The following is an 18,781-nucleotide window of genomic DNA, read 5'->3' on the forward strand; positions in this document are numbered from 1 at the left end:
AAAAGGATATCACAGCATGCAGAGTTACTATATTCTTCCTGTCAAAATGATCGAACTTCAGTGGACCCCATTATAAGTCAAAGGAGTCCTTCAGATGCTATTGCTGTCTGTCATATGAACAGATCCGGTTCCCATTTTTAAAGCAAACCATGGCACTGGTGAGAATACAGCCTAGTACAATCCACTTCTGGCTCCAACGTATCTAGTATACTGTATATCTACTGCTACCTAAGGAGGGGTTGTGATTTTTTTTTTGATACGCTTTTACTAACCTGCTACATATACAGTATATAGTGGACCTTTTTTGAGATGACCACCCAAAATTGCTAGAAATTGCCTTTTAGTGTGTGGTCTTTTCAAGGAAGATGGCCAGTATGCATGACATATGGTGTTAGGGTACTTTTACATGGGATGATTGTCGGGCGCTCAATCGCCTGACCGTCGTCCCAGCGATTATTGCTCCAAGTGCAATATGAAGGCAGAGCGCGCCAGAGATCTCTCCTGGCCGCCCGCCCGCCTCCATTCACAGTAAACTGGTGATTTTCGCACACTTGCCTTCTCGAGTCCCATCTTTAAACAGGCGGACAGTCATCTGTAATCGCTCAGGCAAATGTCGGCCCATGTAAAAGTATATAAACTTTAAAGCTGTCATAGGGATACTGGTGTGGATATGGGGGTCGTCTTTTGGGGAGTTTTCACTATATTTTTCTTTTAACAGGACTACAACGACCACATAGCGGAAATTTCGGCCAAACTGGTGTCTATAATGGATTCTTTATTTGAAAAACTTCTGTCAAAGGTACCAAAACATGATAAAAAAATAAAACCAAGCATCTGTCTAGGAGACACTGCCCGTCCTTTATCCTGGTAGTTTGGGTAATGGAGGAATGAACTCTGAGTCTTCCTCAACATATTCAGTATGGCTCCTTTCTAAAAAGAAACACATTACCTTCTGATCTCTATTGACTCCTACTACAAACATAACAAGCTTTTACAGTCAAACAACTTTAAATTTTTTTTGCGGAAAGGCTAGTGGACATGGCGAACTTTTTAGAGACAGAGTGCCCAAACTGCAACCCAAAACCCACTTATTCATTGCAAAGTGCCAACACGGCCATTTACACGGAACGATTATCGCTCAAAATTCATTCAAACTAACTAATCTGAGCGATAACCGTGCAATGTAAATGCAAATAAAATCACTATTAATTTGCATTTCGTTATCACTGACTTTCAGGACTGGAGCAGATGGACGTGAGCGCAACTATATTCACTGCTAATGAGTGTAGTTGCACATGAACCGGGTTTTTTTTTTCTTGGTCCTTTCAAACTCGGAGCTAGTGTGCGCATGTTTGAAGAAAAATTGGGAGGATAGGTCCTACCCTATCTTTTTCGCACGTAGTACTAACTAAGGGCTCAATCACACGGGCGCATCGGCACCCGTACACCAGCGCCGATGCGCCCGTGTGACTGACAGAAGACGGCCGTACCTGTAGATGGCCGTCTCTCTCCAGCGCTGATGAAAGAACACATGACCGGCAATGGAGCCTGTCACATGTTCTTCCTCCCGGCGCTGCAGAGAGACGGCCGTCTTCAGGTACCTCCGTCTGCTGGCTGCAGTAACACGGGCGCCGACGCGCCCGTGTGACTGCGGCCTAAATGTGAGAAATATACTGCAAGACTTCTCTTTTCTCGTCGGTACTATTAACGGGCGAGAATATCGCTAGTGAAAACTAAACCATTGGAATCACAATGAGACAAAATCACGCTCATCTGTCTAAGTCCTCAGCATAAAAACTAGCGCTGGCTTCTTGTTCTGTGTAAACGCTCCCCGCTCAGCGCTTCACGTAGAGGGTGAAGCGCTGAACAAGAAGCCCGCGGTCCAGCAGAGAAAGGGCCACATAAACAGGACGATTACTGTTCAGAATTGTTCAAATTCCCGCAGGGAGTAGTCATTCCTTATAATGCATGCAGCGACTGAATGACAGTTGTTCAGTCGTTCAGTGTAGGCAGCAGTCATTCACTTCTGAACAACTGTCTGTTTAAAGTGAATGGAGGCAGAGGACGCCTCCCCAGCCCGCTCCGCCTCTAAGCTAGCAGAGCTTTTAGCGATGCTAGCGATATTCACTCCTGTGCAACGGTACAGCAGAGAGCATCACTCGTCTCGTCTAAATGGGGCAGAACGCTGCCTGTATAAACGTTCTGCTCAAGCACTAACTACCTTAGGGGTGAAGTCGGCACTCGTGCAGTCGTTTACCTGACACTTGTTTGTGCTGATGCGACGGCGTGCGTGCCCACAGAGAGTGCCCCTTCTGGCGCTCATGCCATAGGTTCGCCACCACTGTGCTAGTGGATGGTTAGTGTCAGCTGGCTGCTATAGAATGCTGCAATGTCTTTAGATAAGGTCAATTCGTAGTCCATTATGCTGTGTCTAAAATGGTTTAGCATGCGCTTCTTTCTTGCAGTACGAGGTGAAAGCTCCTGTTCCCTCCATGTGCTTTAGAAATATCTGCAAGCAGATGGCTAAAATGCATGAAGCTATTTATGATCTTCTCCCTGAGGAACAAACCCAAGTAAGTGTTTCTTAGAGTACTAAAAGATGGGAAGTTACCATTAAACACAGTTATGTGTTTAATGAGCTCTATACAACACAGGTCCTTAATGCTAAAGGGTATGCATGCCTTCCAGGTGTGGGGTTTGTATGGAGGGTGGATCGGTAGCCAATCCCGCTACATATGCCGTGGGTACCGGCTGCCCTTGACAGCTGACATCCGCGTGCAATAGTTGCAATCAGCATTTACACTGATCTTAGCTGTTAACCCTTTAAGTATCGCTGTCAACCCTGACAGAAGCATTTAAATGCTCTGATTAGCATTCAGGGCTTCTGAACGACCCCCTCGCAATGAGTTTGCGAGATCTTGTTCCATTGCCTGTCAGAATACAGTATTGCATTACACTGTATAAGTGATCAGACTATCACAAATTCAAGTGTCCTTAGGGGACTAAAAAAGGTTAAAATTAAATGTTCTTACTATTGTTAAAAAAATTTAAAAAAAAGAATATTTAAAGTTTTCTGCAAACGCCTGTGTGAGGGAGGCTTTAGACTCATTTGCTGCCGGGTAAAATTTCCTAAAAAAACAGACCAGCAGGAACTACAAAAGAGACCTCGTCTGATGTAATATTCCAAATTAAATATGTTGCTAGAGTAACACCCTTGTCTATGGGATGTGTCTGGTAACTCAGCTCCTATTCACTTTGATGGAGCTGAACTGCAATACCACACACAACCCTCTGCACCGTGACAGCCCTTCACATATTTATAGATTGCTATTAAGTCTCCCCTTGGCCTTCTTTTTTGAAAGCTAAACATTCCCAGATCCTTTAACCATTCGTCATAGGACATGATTTGCAGACCGCTCACTATCCTGCTAGCTCTTTTCTCAACTTGCTGCAGTTTGTTGATGATGATTTTTGTTTTGTTTAAGTGGGGTGCCCAGAGCTGGGCACAGTATTCCAGATGAGGTCTGACTAAGGAAGAGTAGAGGGGGATAATTCCCTTATGTGATCCAGACTCTATGCTTAATACATCCCAGAATTGTTTGCCTTTTTTGCTGCTGCATCACACTGTTGACTCATGTTCAGTCTGTGATCTATTAATATACCCAAGTCTTTCACATGTGCTGCTGCTTAGCCCAATTCTACCCATTCAGTATTGGCTTTTTTCATTTTTCTTGCCCAGATGTAGGACTTTGCATTTCTCCTTGTTAAATACCATCCTGTTAGTCGCCGCCCACTGTTCAAGCTTGCCTAAATCTTTTTGAATACTCTATTCCCTAGTGTTAGCTATCCCTCCCAGCTCTGTGTCATCAGCAGATTTGATCAGTTTCCATCAATTCCCTCCTCCAGATCATTTATAAAAATATTGAACAACACTGGGCCTAGGACAGAGTCTTGTGATACCCCACTTGATACGTTCTTCCGGTTGGATATGCAGCCATTTATGACCACTTTTTGAGTACGATCACTCAGCCAGTTGAGAATCTATCTAATAGTTGCCCTGTTGAACCCATATAAAAATATTTCACACCGGGTGCAATCTAACATAAGGCTGGTATTGCCCTTACAATCATTGTGAACCCCAGCATACATGTTTAATAACTGTTGACTGTCCTTGACGGCAGATATTGGCTAAAAAGAAGGATTGGCTATGCGCATGCTGAAATTCAACAATCTATTGTTCCTGTGGCAAATAAGTGACTGTCAACAGCTTATAAACAGGCACACTCAGCTGAGCCATACAAGTTTATGGTAGTGCAGAAGAGGAAAGAAATGGAGGGTGTTAGGTGCACTCAGACACAATTAAGAGATGGGGAGAACTAGCGGCAATGCATTTCAGTGCCAAATTGGTGCCCTCATCTGGCCTTTAAAAAGTCTCTCCTGGTCTCTTAATTGTGACCAAGCGCACCAAACACCCGTCAGTTCTCTTCTGCTCTTTTTGCCATGGGATATTCTGGCTATCAGGGAGGTTGCTGATATAAGGACCCTGCTGAATTGCCATTTTTATACGGCCGCAGGTATCAGTTTTCTACTGCTTCAGTTTAATTTCACATTATGGTATTACACTATAGAGGGCCTTTTTGCTTGTTTATGGTGGTGCGCCACGTAAAAAGTGTGCGGCCAACTTTAGTTTCTGCCTTGCCTACCCTACCAAGAAGTTATTGCTTTAAATGTGAGAGATCTGCTTGTTTAATATGCGCAATACCTCTACTTTCTGTCTGCAGTTTCATACATTTACCCATCACTTATTATGCAATGACCTTTATATTATATTACTGTGCAGTTTCTAATTAGGAAAATAACGTAATTATTCAAAGATTTTCTTGTCCCTCTGTTTTACTCTCCTCTCCTTCCAGTTTCTTCATCTGTCTCAACAGAACACTTAGATATTATTTCATTGCCTTTATGCAGGGTCTGTTCCTCCGAATAAATACAAGCTGCAGACGTCACTTAAAAAATCAACTGTGTCACCTAAATGTCACAAATGACGGAGGCCCCCAGCATGGGTGAGTAGTCCCTATGTAATGTCCAATACACATGTGCAAGGCTGAATCCGCACAAAGCGGGAAAAAAAACTAATTAGAAGTATCATAAAATTAATAAAAATAATTTTGTAAGGTATCTGCATTAAAAACCATGTAGACACAATTAATTACCAATAAAAGGTATCATATCTACAAGATTACTTGGTTTCTCTTGCTGGGAACAATCACATTACCAATAAAAAAGTTTGGTACCATGTTAGCTAGTAGAGCAAATTGTGAATGTTCCCAGCAAGAGAAACCACGTAATCTTGTAGATGTGATACCTTTTAATGGCTAATAAAAATACATGATGTTAATGCGAGCTTTCCAACCTAAGCAGGGTTCTTCTTCAGGCTTAAATGAAATAGATCCGAAGATGCATGCATATTTATACTCACTTATGACAAGGCACAGACATGGATGTGATTAATTTGCACTTAAAAGAATACTACCACAGAAATGCAAACCTCTTTAAAAAGTCACTGATAAGAGAGTGAAGGTTTTATGGTCCCTGAATCAGTGTTGGAGGGTCACCAGGCCAGCAGTGTTATATCTGTGCTATAGATTTCTCATACTTCCCACTCATGCATACATTTTTGTGAATAATTTAACCCTCTATTGAAAGTGTCCAAAGTTGTTATAAATTTATATTCACAAATTCTTCTATGGTTTTGTGACTTGAAATTTACTTTCAGTATCATAACTTTCATATATTCTGTGTTGTATCCTTGACAAGAAAAATGCTCAGCCACAGGTTATTCTGTCTTTGGCCGCCTGCAGACGGCCGGGTCAGATCCCGCTGTGAGAATTCTTGCAGCGGGATGCGGACCCGTGCCCCTGCAGAGGCCTGCGGCTTACCGGCTTCCGTCGGCTTCCGTCTCCTGTTATCAGCCGGGGCATGCGCAAAGCGGAGCCGGCCCGGCACTACTGACATTTCTGTGCGGGCCTCTGCGGGACCCGCACAGAAATAGAACATGCCACGATTTTTTTTCCGCATGTGATTTCATGAGGACAAATCATGGCCGTCTGCATAGGATTGTGTTTTGCAATGCAATCCTATGCAGGCGAACACGGGTGGAAATTCTGCGGGAAATCCCACTGCAGAATTTCCGCCCGTGTGCAGCGGGCCATCCTCTGTTTAATCGTGTAGGGATGAGACCTCATCCTCGCTTTAAGTTTTTGTCCTGTTTCTTCAACATAAAGGCCCCCAACAGGACATTTGCTACACAGGATCAGGTACACAACATCAGACGTGGAACACGTGAATGTCCCCGGGATCTTATAGCCCTGTTGTCATAAGTATGTGTGCATAAATATGCATGACTCTTCGGATCTATTTAATTTAATCCGGAAGAAGAACCCTGCGTTGGTTCAGAAGCTCACTATTACATTATATATGCTTGTTAACCATTAAACGGTATCAGATCTACAAGATTACATGGTTTCTCTTGCTGGGAACAATTAGATTTTACTAATAAAGTTACTCTGAAAAAAGGTGCCACAAAAAGAGAACCAAAGATATACCCACAATTAACTAGCCCATATCCAAGCCCCATGTCTCGTATTGTATTGTTTTGGAGTGTGACTATGTTGTGTAAAAAGTGACAAAAACCATTGTGTCAAAGATGTGTGGCTCCCCAATGCACATTTTGCTTCAGTAGCTTCCTTAGGGATTAGATTAAGTGGGTCCGAAAAGTCTTCAGACCCTTTCACTTTTTTGACATTTTGTTATGTTGTAACCTTGTGCAAATGAAAAAAAAATGTCCTGTTTTCCCCATAATTCTGCACTCAATACGCCTCATGACAAAGTGAAAACGGAATGTTAGGAAGCTTTGTAAATTAAGTTTAAAAAAACTACCATTTTGCACTGACATAAGTATTCACGCCCTGCACTCAGTACTTAGATGAGCACCTTTGGCAGACAATTTCAGGTCTCTTCAGAGATCTGAGTGAGTTCAAGTCAGGCCTCTGGCTGGGCCACTGAAGGGCATCCACAGAGTTGTCTCTAAGCCACCCTTGTGTTGTCCTGGCTGTGGGCTTAGGGTCGTTGCCTTGCTTCTGCCCAGTCTGAGGTCCCTTGTGCTCTGGATCAGGTTTTCATTAAGGGTATCTCTGTACTTTGCTCAATTCAGCTTTCCATCCACCCTGACCGGTCTCCATGTTCCATCTGCTGAAAAACACCCCCACATCATGATACTGCCATCACCATGCCTTGCTATAGGGATGATATTGGGCAGGTGATGAGCGGCGCCTGGTTCCCTTCAGATGTAATACTTAGAATTAAGGCTAAAAAGTTCAATCTTGATTTCATCGGAGCCGAGAATCTTGCATCACACAGTCTGAGAGTCCTTTGGCTGCTTTTAAGTAAACCCCAGTGGGCTTTCATGTGTCTTAAACGTAGGAGAGGCTTTTCACTGGCCCCACTGCAATAAAGATTGGTGGAGGCTGCAGTGCTGGTTGAGCTCCTGGAGGTTTCAAACATCTGCACACAGGATCTTTGAAGCTCAGCCAGAGTAACATAGTGTGTTAGTCTGAAAAAAGACATATGTCCATCTAGTTCAGCCTATTGCCCTCCAATATTAATCCAGAGGAAGGCAAAAAAAGACACTTTTCCTAATTTTAGGGAAAACAAATTCCTTTCCAACTCCTATCGGACAATCGGAATAATCCCCGGATCACCGACCCTTCTGAAGTAATCAGTGACTATAACATATAATATTGTAACACTCAAGAAAGTTGTCCAGACCATTCTGTTGTCATCACCACGTCCTCAGGTAGAGAGATCCCCAGTCTCATTGCTCTTACAGTAAAGAACCCCCTTCTATATTGGTGTAGAAACCTCCTTTCCTCTGGATGTAGGGAGCACCCCCTTGTTACAGCCACAGTCCTGGGTATAAATAGATGATGGGAGAGATCTCTGTATCGTCCCCTGATATATTTATACATAGTTACTAGGTCGCCCCTCAGCCGACTTTTTTTCAAAACTAAATAATCCCAATTTTGATAGCTTCTCTGGGTATTGTAGTCCGCCCATTCCATTTATTATCTTCGTTGCCCATCTTTGAACCCGCTCAAGTTCTGATATGTCCTTTTTAAGTACTAGTGCCAAAAAACTGTATACAATATTCCATGTGTGGTCTGACCAGTGACTTTTAAAGAGGAAGAACAATCCCCTCATCATGTGCCCCTAGACCTCTTTTCATGCCCCCCATGATCCTATATGTCGTGGCGGCAGCTGCCTGACACTGGTTGCTCCAATTGAGTTTACAGTTAATTAAAACCCCCAAGTCCTTTCCCATGTCAGTGTTCCCCAGTGGTTTCCCATTTAGTGTGTAATGGTGGCATGTATTTCCTCTGCCCATGTGCAGAATCTTACATTTATCAGTGTTACACCTCATTTGCCGCTTTTCTGCCCCCAACTTATCCTGATCCATTGGTAACGGAGTCCTCTCCTCTCCTGTATTACTTACTTTACATAGCTTTGTGTCATCTGCAAATATTGATATTTTACTGTACAATCCCTCCACCAGGTCATTAATACACATATATAAAAAAGAATAGGGCTCAGTACTGCCCCCTGTGGTACCCCACTAGTAACAGTGACCCAATCAGAGTGTGTACCATCATTAACCACCCTCTGCTTGTAGCGTGCACTGTAGAAGCCCATTGAAATCAATGAGCGTGCGTAAGTACACACACAATGAATCCTGCTTATTTCCTGTGTATTTACAGACAAAATCAATGTGATTTCATGCGGAAATACGCTGCATACATATGCAAGCAAAAAGGCTGCCGACTGGCGGACAGATGCAAGACAGCAGCGTATGTTAGCTAGTAAATACGCTGCATATTCATGGACCGAAATACACATACGGGCGTGTGAATATACCCTGCGGTATAGAAACATCTCAAAGATGATCCAGAGAAATGGGAGGCCCCAAGGGGCTAAAGCGTCCTACCAGAGGGTCCGAATACTTATGTCAATGCACAATGGTAGTTGTTTTTTTTTGTTTTTTTTTTATTTACAAAGATTTTTAACATTCTGTTTTCACTTCATCATTATGGGCCACAACATAACATAAAATGTAAAAGAAGTTTGAGGGTCTGAAGACGATCTGGACCCGCTGTGTGTGGTTGTAGTTGCCCATTCAAATAGGAAAAGGGAAATGGCCCATGTGACTGTATCTGACCCGCAGCGCCCATACTGGAATCCTACAAGAAGTAGTAGATTCCCCACTTCCAGTACTCAAGCAGAAGAGTGCATACCTGCTTCTCAGGTGTCCCACAGAACCCGGACCTGCACGTCACACACAGAGCCTGCAAGCCTTGGATACAAGCTGCATATATTTCATATGCTTGCAACTCGTAGTGTCTGCAGATAAGTGTTCTAAAGATCTTCATTTTGTTACGTTTTAAGTTATTAATTATATAATAAACTAACATGAAGGCCGCCTGCACACAGCCGGGTCGGATTCCGACCCTGTGCCCGGCCAGGGACCCCTTGCCTACCTGTCCGCAGTAGTCTTTTCTGTACTGTGCATGTGCCTGACGGCACATATGCGCAGTACAGTAAATGTTTCACCGTCGCTAGGTGAGATGATGTGGAATCAGCGACCCTTCCGCAATATGATTACGGAAGGGATACGGATCGGACAGCTTCCATTGACTTCCAAAGTGATGTAATGTGAAAGGGCCATAAACATGTACAAGTGCAAGGCTGCAGGGAATTTTAAAGGGGTATTCCCCCCAAAAAAAGAATTACTGGAAAGCTGCACAAGCATAAAAGAAGTCATCTTATCTTCAAATGATCCCCTGCCGCCCCTGTTCCCTACTGCTCCCCACATCCCGCTGTAGAAACGATGATGTCACGATACAGGAACATGTGACTGCTGCAGTTAACCACTGGCCAAAGTGAGCTGGTGATTGGTTCCAGTGGTCACTTGTCTCTGGTGTCGGCGACCTGATTGTTGCAGCAGGGGATCGGGCGCCGGCCAAACAGAAGCAGCGGGGAAAGAGGTGAAGCGAATTGAAGTTCTTTCATGTTTTGCAACTTTCCAATAACCTATTCCCAGGAAAACCCTCTAAAGTAACTCAGCCTGCAGGATCTGTCAGCAGCATTCCCTCTCTCGGTGCAGATGACGGGCTGTCCTGATGTACCGCTGGTTAGGGAATACAGGCTGCCATAAGTGCATTCTGCTACCAGGTCCAGAAGGTTAAATTTGACCTGATCACCGGATCGCTTTGACTTACAAAGGACGGAGTTCTAATAATAAGATATTGCTATTTATACATGACGTTCTGTGACAACCTTCGCATCGGTTTACAGCCTGACCTTCAATTGCTTTCTTTTCGCAGAATGGTGGCAGCAGATATTGCTTTTTACACTGGAAATGTCCAAGCTCTAAAAGGTCTTAAAGAGATGGACCTCAACATGGGGGAAATTTGGGAGCAGAAAAGGTGATATCTAATCAAAATAAGAAAAACAAACAGACTCTGACCTCCCAAGTAACAAGTATGTCTGGAAGTGTTCTACACAAGACCTTAATGTGAAATTCCAAAGTGCAAGTCTGGGCTGGAAGACGTTGGTTTCCGGTAACTGGATCTAGCCTGGCTGTCAGGGATTACCCATCTAATGAAATCTTCTAAAAAAAAAAAACTTTTTTTTTTCTGTTTTTCATTGGAAGCGGCCTCAGGTTTGGTTTTTTTTTTCCCTTTTGGACCAAATCCAAACAAGTGCATGGCTGTAACACAGCTTCCCTTATGTCAGATGGCCTGAAACAGGATCTCCTTTCTGCATAAAGACTCTCTTGTGTAAGAACGGCACCGAATCCTTGCCGCGAATTCGGGAAAACTATAAACAGTCACTGTAATTAGTGATTTCTATATTTAAAACCCCATTGGTTGTGTGTATGTACTAAGCAGGGGAGAAATCAGATGGAATAAGCTTTAATGGTGTTTGGCGGGAGTAGGTGAAACGCCTCTGTTCACCTGGGTTATTATCTGTCCTCGAACTGGATACTGGGTTTCCAATTTCAAAGCCCCTTCTTACTTGGCCTTGAAGCACAATGGAGTAACTGATCCTTGATGCGCAGGGCAGGCTTCTCCATGCGAGACTCTTCTCAAGCAATATGTGGCTCTACAGAGGGATGGTGGCGGGGGGGGAGGGTGACGGCTCAAGAGCCGAGGAGCCACAGGTTGACGAATCTCTATGTCTTGCACTGCTCCGCTAGAATAACTCCGTAGTAAATGGTGCTTTGATTAGTTGGTAACCCTTGGGCAGCTTGGACACGATGCTATAAATTGCTGGTATTTTCAATCAGTATTTTTGTACAATATTTTTCTTTTTTTTTTTTAAATTAAGGTATTTTTGCTCTTCCGTTACTTGGTGAGGGCGAAAGTATTTATTTGCAGTATCTGCTATTGATGTGGATATTTTCTGATTGCATTTTTAAGTAAATTTGAATCAATTAAGCATTATGGCTGGGTTTTTTTTCAACATCTAACGAGATGTTCACAGGTAAATAATTGCACATACAATCCTTGATAGTCTTATATAAAACTATATCGTGCCTACCTGCCAGGTAAAAGTCATCATTCTCCTTAGGACATACTAATTCTTTAAAGGCAACCTGTCAACAACTATAAGCAGTGCAGGTAGCAGGGAGTCCGGGAACTGTGTATCTCGCTCATCTGGTTCCTTAAGGCCCCTTTACACGCAACAATTTTCGCTCAAAATTCGTCCAAATGGCTGAAAATGAGCGATAATCGTTACATGTAAACGCTGGCATCGTGCACTTTTCGTTTGAGCAATGGATTTTAGCTCACTTAAAATCCATCGTTCGACCGCTGGAAGACTGAGCAAATACATTCCATTTGAATGTATTTTGCTTATCTTTCAAAAGGCTGTAGGATGTTCTCCCCGTGGCATGTTTACAGTAGCTGGAAGGAGAACAATGGAATGTGTCACCAGCTGTTTGCACAGCTGAGTGTGTTTAACCACACGCTGGGCTCCGCAAACAACAAGTGGAGGTCCTTTCAGTCATTTGAAAGATTATCTTTGCGTGTAAAAGGGCTTTAATACCTACGGTTTTCCCCCTGAAAAGTCAGTGTGCAACTGCAGCTTGACGCTTTCTGCGTGAGCATCTCCTTTTCTTCTTTATGAGAGGTGCACAAGCAGAAAGAGTCAAGATGCTGGTGCACGCTGACTTTTCCAGGGGGACACTGCAGGAACGAGAGACTGGATGAGTATGATACTCAGTTCCCCAGACTACCCATTACCTAAATTATAAAGACCATAGCTTAGTTTATAGGTGCTTTTAGGTCACTTTTTAAGCAGTACATTTAGTCCTGTGTCCAAAAAAATAAGCGTTTGTCACCTTTAGCTTTATGAGGCTTTTAGCTTTGGAGGTGTAGCACAATACTAGCACTCCGATACAGTTGACTGCTGTAGATAATCCCTCTTTTTGCAGAATGCTTCCTTGGCAATGATCTGATAACAGAGTTCTGCTGCTAAGACCCTCGGCGATCAGCTATAATCTGTAGGAGGAGCCAAGTGGCGTGCTCAGTTTCCCTGCAGCACCACCACAGGAGATATGAAGCATTACACGGTTCTAATTGAAATCCGCTAATAGATAACGATCCTGATAGGAAGATGCCTACCCACCCAATATTAAATCCGAATTCCTTAAAGCAACCCCTCCAGTCCTGGAAAAACATAGCGAGCTGCATCGCTTTTCTGACTACACTGTGTATTAGTATGCATCGGTGGTCTAAGACACTACATGCTGCTCTGACTGGCAAGTATCAGTCATGTGAGAAGCACTGACCAATCAAAGCAGCATGTAATTTCTCAGGCTAATGATGCATACTAATGCACAGTGTATATCAGGTAACCAGAACCGGAGGGTCGCTTTAAAGGGAATGTGTCCCCGCCTCTCTGAGGGCAGTATAAGGTAGTGACAGGCTCACGGATTGTAGCAATATGTTGTCTTATGTGTCTGTGAAGTAAGGTGTCGGAAATGTACCTTTTATTAGTAGCACCCACATAGAGGACTACAGGAAGCATAGCTTCCAAATTTTTGGGTGGTCAAAGAGGAACATTTATGGTTTGGGTCAAACATAGCGATTATCCCTTCTAAAAAGCAACACTTGGGAGGTATACAGGAAGTAGTCCTCTATTCATCCTCCATCCTTCATTAGCTGCAGGATATCCTCACCCTCCAACCACTGATTGACTTCTACCTGCCTTTTAGGCTGGCTATCCACGGGCGAGGTGTCATGGCAAGATCCCCGGTGATAAATCGCATGCGAAGCTCACATAAAACGCTTTCCATAGGATAACTATGGAAAGCGCAGCCTACCGCACACAAGCGGAAAATCATAGCGATTTTCTGCTCGCGTGATTAAAATATAGGCATGCCACGATTCTCCACGGTGAGCCTATCGTTAATATAGGCTCATCGTGGAGACCTTTAGTTCTCCTTCCCCGTTGCGGAATATCGCTAGCGATATTCCTTCGTGGCCGTGGACAGGTGGCCTTACTGTGCATGGACATACAGCTATTAATCAGTGGCCAGAGGGTCAATCGGGCAGGGCTAGATTGCAGCTCCTAAATATCAAGGACTACTTCCTGTAGTCCCCTCTGTGTGGCTGCTAATGATGTAAGTTTCTGCAATCAGCAACCCAGTAACTAATGCTGCTCTCAGAGAGGACCGTGTGACGTTGGTGACAGGATATCTTTAATAAAGGATGTGACCAATGGGTTTTCCAAATCCGACAACCCATTTAAGTGCCTGCGTATGTTTCAGAAACTGATTTCCAAAGTTATTCGAGTGCCTACTAGAGATGAGCGAGCACACGCAGATAAGGCAGTTACTCGAGCGAGCGGGGAAGGGGGGGGGGAGAGATCTCGCTCTCCCTCCTGCTCACCGCCGCCACCCCCCGCCCTAGTCTGCTTGGACGAGAATGCGACGCTCACTCGAGTAACTGCCTTATCCGAGCAGGCTCGCTCATCCCTAGTGCCTACCCTTCTGTCTTGAATAGGGCCTTCAGTAATGCTGCATGAACACTACACCGTCTCCGAAGGTAACGTTTATATGTAAGGAGTGCCCCATTTCCTTGTGTGTTGTACATGGGGTTTAATAATACTTTATTCATAAGTTATAATAACATATTGAAACCCGTTAAAAAATAAGGAAGTACAAAAATTAAAGGTTACCCCTAATGATTTCTCCAGATCTTTCACAGTCCAGACCAAGGAGACCGATGAGGAAATTCAGCACAACTCCGAAATGTAATCTGTATGTAGATCTCGTACTTTAAGGGTATATTTACATGTCGTGGATTCAGCGGATACACTGTGGCTTTGCCATGGAGTTCACCCTTTGGATTTGTAAGGGTCATATCTGTGGCATATAGAGATGAGCGAGTATACTCGCTAAGGCACATTACTCGAGCGAGTAGTGCCTTAGCCGAGTATCTCCCCGCTCGTCTCTAAAGATTCGGAAGCAGCGGGGGAGAGTGGGGAGGAACGTAGGGGAGATCTCTCTCTCCCCCCCGCTCCCTGCCGCAACTCACCTGTCACCCGCGCCGGCCCCTGAATCTTTAGAGACGAGCGGGGAGATACTCGGCTAAGGCACTACTCGCTCAAGTAATGTGCCTTAGCGAGTATACTCGCTCATCTCTAGTGACATAAGTTGACATACTGCTGACTCAACATGCGCACCGCAGGTCAGTTTACATCTATGGATAGTTTTGAACATCCACTTTGCTGCTACTGTAAATTCTGTGGATTTTCCATGTGTAAATTGAATTAAAAAAGAAAGCTAATCCCGACCCTTATACTGTTGCTGCTTGTGTCCGAGTATCACACCGAGTTCATAGGAAAGTAAACAGAGTGCAAAATTCTGCCACAATGAAAAATCACATCGCCGTGCTCTTAAGGTGATACAAAAGAACGTTAGAGGGGTCATCTAAGTTAAAACCTCTACTAAAAAAATGGCCTGTTGTGTGAAAAACATAACAATTAACTCATACTTTCTTTTCCACCTCATCTCCTGCAGGCGGGTCTTCCCTTTGACGTATTGTTTACAGATTGCAGTCAGCCTGTGATGTCCTGTAAAGGCCTATTTACACGCAAAGATAATCTTTCAAAAGACCGAAAGCTTGAAAGATCCTGCATCTAATTGCATGAAGCGTTAATGGCCATTAACACTGTATCATCTTTATTTGCATGTAAAAGGGTCTCCAGGAGCTGTTTGCAGAGCCCAGCATGTGATTAATCTCAGGTCCAGCTGTGCACACAGCTGCATTATTCTGCTTATGGCTGACGGCAGATTACAATCTTACCTGCCGCCTCCCGTGGAGATAACAGGTACGCGATTCTCGTGTTCACGTGTAACGATTATCGGTCATTTGAACGAATTTTGAGCGATAATCGTTACGTGTAAATGGCTCTTAACAGAGTTCAACTAATTATTAATATCATTAATTTAAGGAAGGATAGTTGCAAAAAACATGGAAAAATCTCAAGTGAAATCTCTTCTATTATTTCCAAATGACCTGATGGCACAACGCCTATACAATGCATTGAGTTGCAGATTGCATTGTGGGTAATCCCAACCTTATATGCAAGTACTAGGGATTTTTAGCTCAGGAACTTTGCTTTGCAATGAGAGAATGAAGCCATGTGTAGCTATACAATAATGTATGTGACGTCCCATGAGCCGTACAATGTATACAATGTAGACAGTATAACTTATGAGTCTTCTTTTCCCCTTCAGTTTACTCAGTTACTGCAGACCTGTTCTTCCCATTGTAAGACCTTTGTGTCACCCACTCATTTATTACCGAGATGTATTTGTATTGGCTTATGATTAATCGGACGGACTTTGATTGTTTGCAGTCACCACAGGATTTTTGTAAGGATGCCACAAGGGCTGATCCGTCTCCAACACCTGAAGATCAAAGGGTGAACACTAGAGTTCAATAAAGGGACAATTTGTGGTTTTAAGTTTGTTTACTGGTTCTTTACATCCAGGTAATTAATGTTAAGGACAATTAACATATGGCATCCTACCTCATTGTTCTTTCAAGGGACACCAAACCATAAAGTGAATGTCCGCCTTAAACACTATTTTGTTTGATTTTTTTAAAAATATATCTTTATAGAGGTCCGACTTTATGATTCCGAGCTCCAAATATCCCACCTAAGCAAGGAGCTAAAAGATAACATGCTTGGGTGCCTGTAGCCATCACTAGAGGGCGCTCATTGCATACTGGTTTACCTCCACCTTAATAATAAAATAACCAATCACTGAAAACGGCCGTATACTTACTGATACAGGAGGGCAAATATGTGTGCCAACCTCAGCATGCAGGCAGCCATACTGCCAAATGAGGGAGCCAGTCACACCTGTGCAGGACATCGATCAGACAGCCACTTACACAACCTCCTAATATAGAGAGGGGTGGCTGCTTGGTGTATACTCCCACACAGAGTAGATACAAAGTGCCAGACCATTTTGATACATGTAATGCACCATGCAGACTAGCAACCTATTAATGATGCCCATAATACTTCAGCGGGCTGCCCTGCACCTCAAAAAGTGAACCACATTGGTACTGTCACTCTGGGCTCCCCCAGCATTTAAAAGCCGCACTGCATGTGAATAATACATAATAAATGCGAGGTATTAGTTAGATTTTGGCCAAAATACTTGCGCTCACAAGCCATTCGTCAAGGTTCCTTGCGTTTTGTGAGTCCCTACGCAATTGACCAAAATCCAACTAATACCTCGCATTTATTATGTATTATTCACATGCAGTGGGGATTTTAAACGCTGGGGGAGCCCGGGGTGACAGTACCAATGTGGTTCACTTTTTGAGGTGCAGTGCAGCCTGCCGAACTATTATGGCATCATTAATAGGTTGCTGGTCTGCATGGTGCAGGAGTATTCACGCAGCTACCCCCCTCTATATTTGGAGGTTGTGTGAGTGGCTGTCTCATTTGTAGTTTGGCAGCCTGCATGTTGAGGTGGTTCACATATTTGCCCTCCTGTATCAGTAAGTAAATGGCCATTTTCAGTGATTGATTGTTTTTATATTTCTCTTTCTGTGATCTAATAATAAAAAAAAATGTACAGTTAGCTCCCTCTAGTGGTGACTGCAGGTAGCCGACATGATACCTTTTTAAAGTATACCTTAACTTACAGAATAAATTGCTGTATATGTTCTTGAAGAGGAACACTATATCTGCCCATTATATAACTCGTATCCTGTATTTATCACCAGTTTTCTGCTTCCCGACTGTATTTCTAATTTTCAGTTTTACCAGAGCTGATGGGTGTAGATTAGCTGATTTGACATCTATAAATCACACATGAAGAAACACTGCAGATTCTGCTCCTGCTCTGTAAAACTCACATATAAATAAAGCATCATAGAGGATAATGTACAGCATGACTGAGCAGTGTAAATGTGATTTCAGTAGTTTTAACTCATTAACCCCTTAATGGCGCAGCCCCTTTTTGGTTTTCCATTTTCGTTTTTTCCTCCCCCTTTCAAAAAAATCATAACTCCTTTATTTATCCATCGACGTCGCTGTATGAGGGCTTGTTTTTTGCGTAACGAGTTCTAGTTTTCAATGGTGCTATTTAAAGTACCCTATAATGTACTAGAAAACTTTTAAAAAATTCTAAGTGGAGTAAAAGAAAAAGAAAAAGGCATTCCGCCATCTTTCAGTGCGTCTTTTCTACGGCGCACAGACTGCAACAAAAATGACCTGATAACTTTATTTTATGGGTCAGTACGATTACTACGATACCAAACGTGTATAGTTTTTTTTTTGTTTTTTTTTACTGTTACTTTTAATTTTTTTCAATTATTTTCTGCCGCATCTTCTGCGCACAATAACAGTTTTATTTATCTATTGACATAGTTCAATGAGGGCTCATTTTTTGTGGGATGTCCTTTAGTTTCCATTTCCAATTTGGAATACATACGACTTTTTGATCGCTTTTTATTGCTTTTTTTCTGGGAGACAGAGTAACTGAAAAAGTGTATTTGTGGCGTTCTTTATTTTTTTTTGCAGACGATGTTCACCGTGCGGGGTAAATAATGTGCTACTTTGATAGATCAGACTTTTATGGACACGGCGATACCAAATATGTATTTTTATTTTATGATTTCGATTTTTTTTTTTTTAATTATAGATATGGCAAAAGGGTGTTGATTTAAACTTTTATAACTTTTTTTTTTTTTTTTTTTTTTAACAATAAAAAAAAAGTTTATTGCTCTTATTTGCAATTTTTTTCTTAAGTCCCCCTGGGGGACTACAACCTGAAGTATAATGTAATGCTATAGCACGTCATACTGCTTTTTGACAGGCAGTCTATCAAGGAATGGCTTGATAGGCAGTCTCCTGAAGCAGCCCTGGGGCCTTTCAGAAGGCCCCCAGCTGCCATCAAACCTGCACTGCTCCCACGATCTCACCGCGGGGGGGCTGTACGGGACCCCCGAACATCGTTCAGGTGATTTAGATGCCGCTGTCAGAATTGACGGGCATTAAAAGGGTTAATAGCCGTGATCGGCTGATTGCAGCTATTGCCCACGGGTGTCAGCTGTAATAAACAGCTGACGCCCGCGCTCCAGGACGTACCCTTATGTCCTTGGTCGTGAAGGGGTTAAAGGGCTTTTCCAGT

The 18,781-nt window shown here is 43.1% G+C and overlaps 1 protein-coding gene across 1 annotated transcript in view; it reads left to right on the plus strand.

Annotated features, from left to right (window-relative positions):
- VPS54 (VPS54 subunit of GARP complex) overlaps window positions 1–11,555 on the plus strand; it is a 73,828-nt gene extending 62,273 nt beyond the window's left edge. The window contains exons 20-23 of the mRNA XM_066595492.1: window positions 719–799; window positions 2,466–2,573; window positions 4,969–5,063; window positions 10,437–11,555. Of these exons, the coding sequence (XP_066451589.1) occupies window positions 719–799; window positions 2,466–2,573; window positions 4,969–5,063; window positions 10,437–10,542 (390 nt within the window). The 3' untranslated portion in view covers window positions 10,543–11,555. The remainder of the gene's footprint in view (window positions 1–718; window positions 800–2,465; window positions 2,574–4,968; window positions 5,064–10,436) is intronic.
- The last annotated feature ends 7,226 nt before the right edge of the window (window positions 11,556–18,781 follow it).

This window comes from Eleutherodactylus coqui, chromosome 3 (assembly GCF_035609145.1).
Source record: "Eleutherodactylus coqui strain aEleCoq1 chromosome 3, aEleCoq1.hap1, whole genome shotgun sequence".
Classification (NCBI taxonomy): domain Eukaryota; kingdom Metazoa; phylum Chordata; class Amphibia; order Anura; family Eleutherodactylidae; genus Eleutherodactylus; species Eleutherodactylus coqui.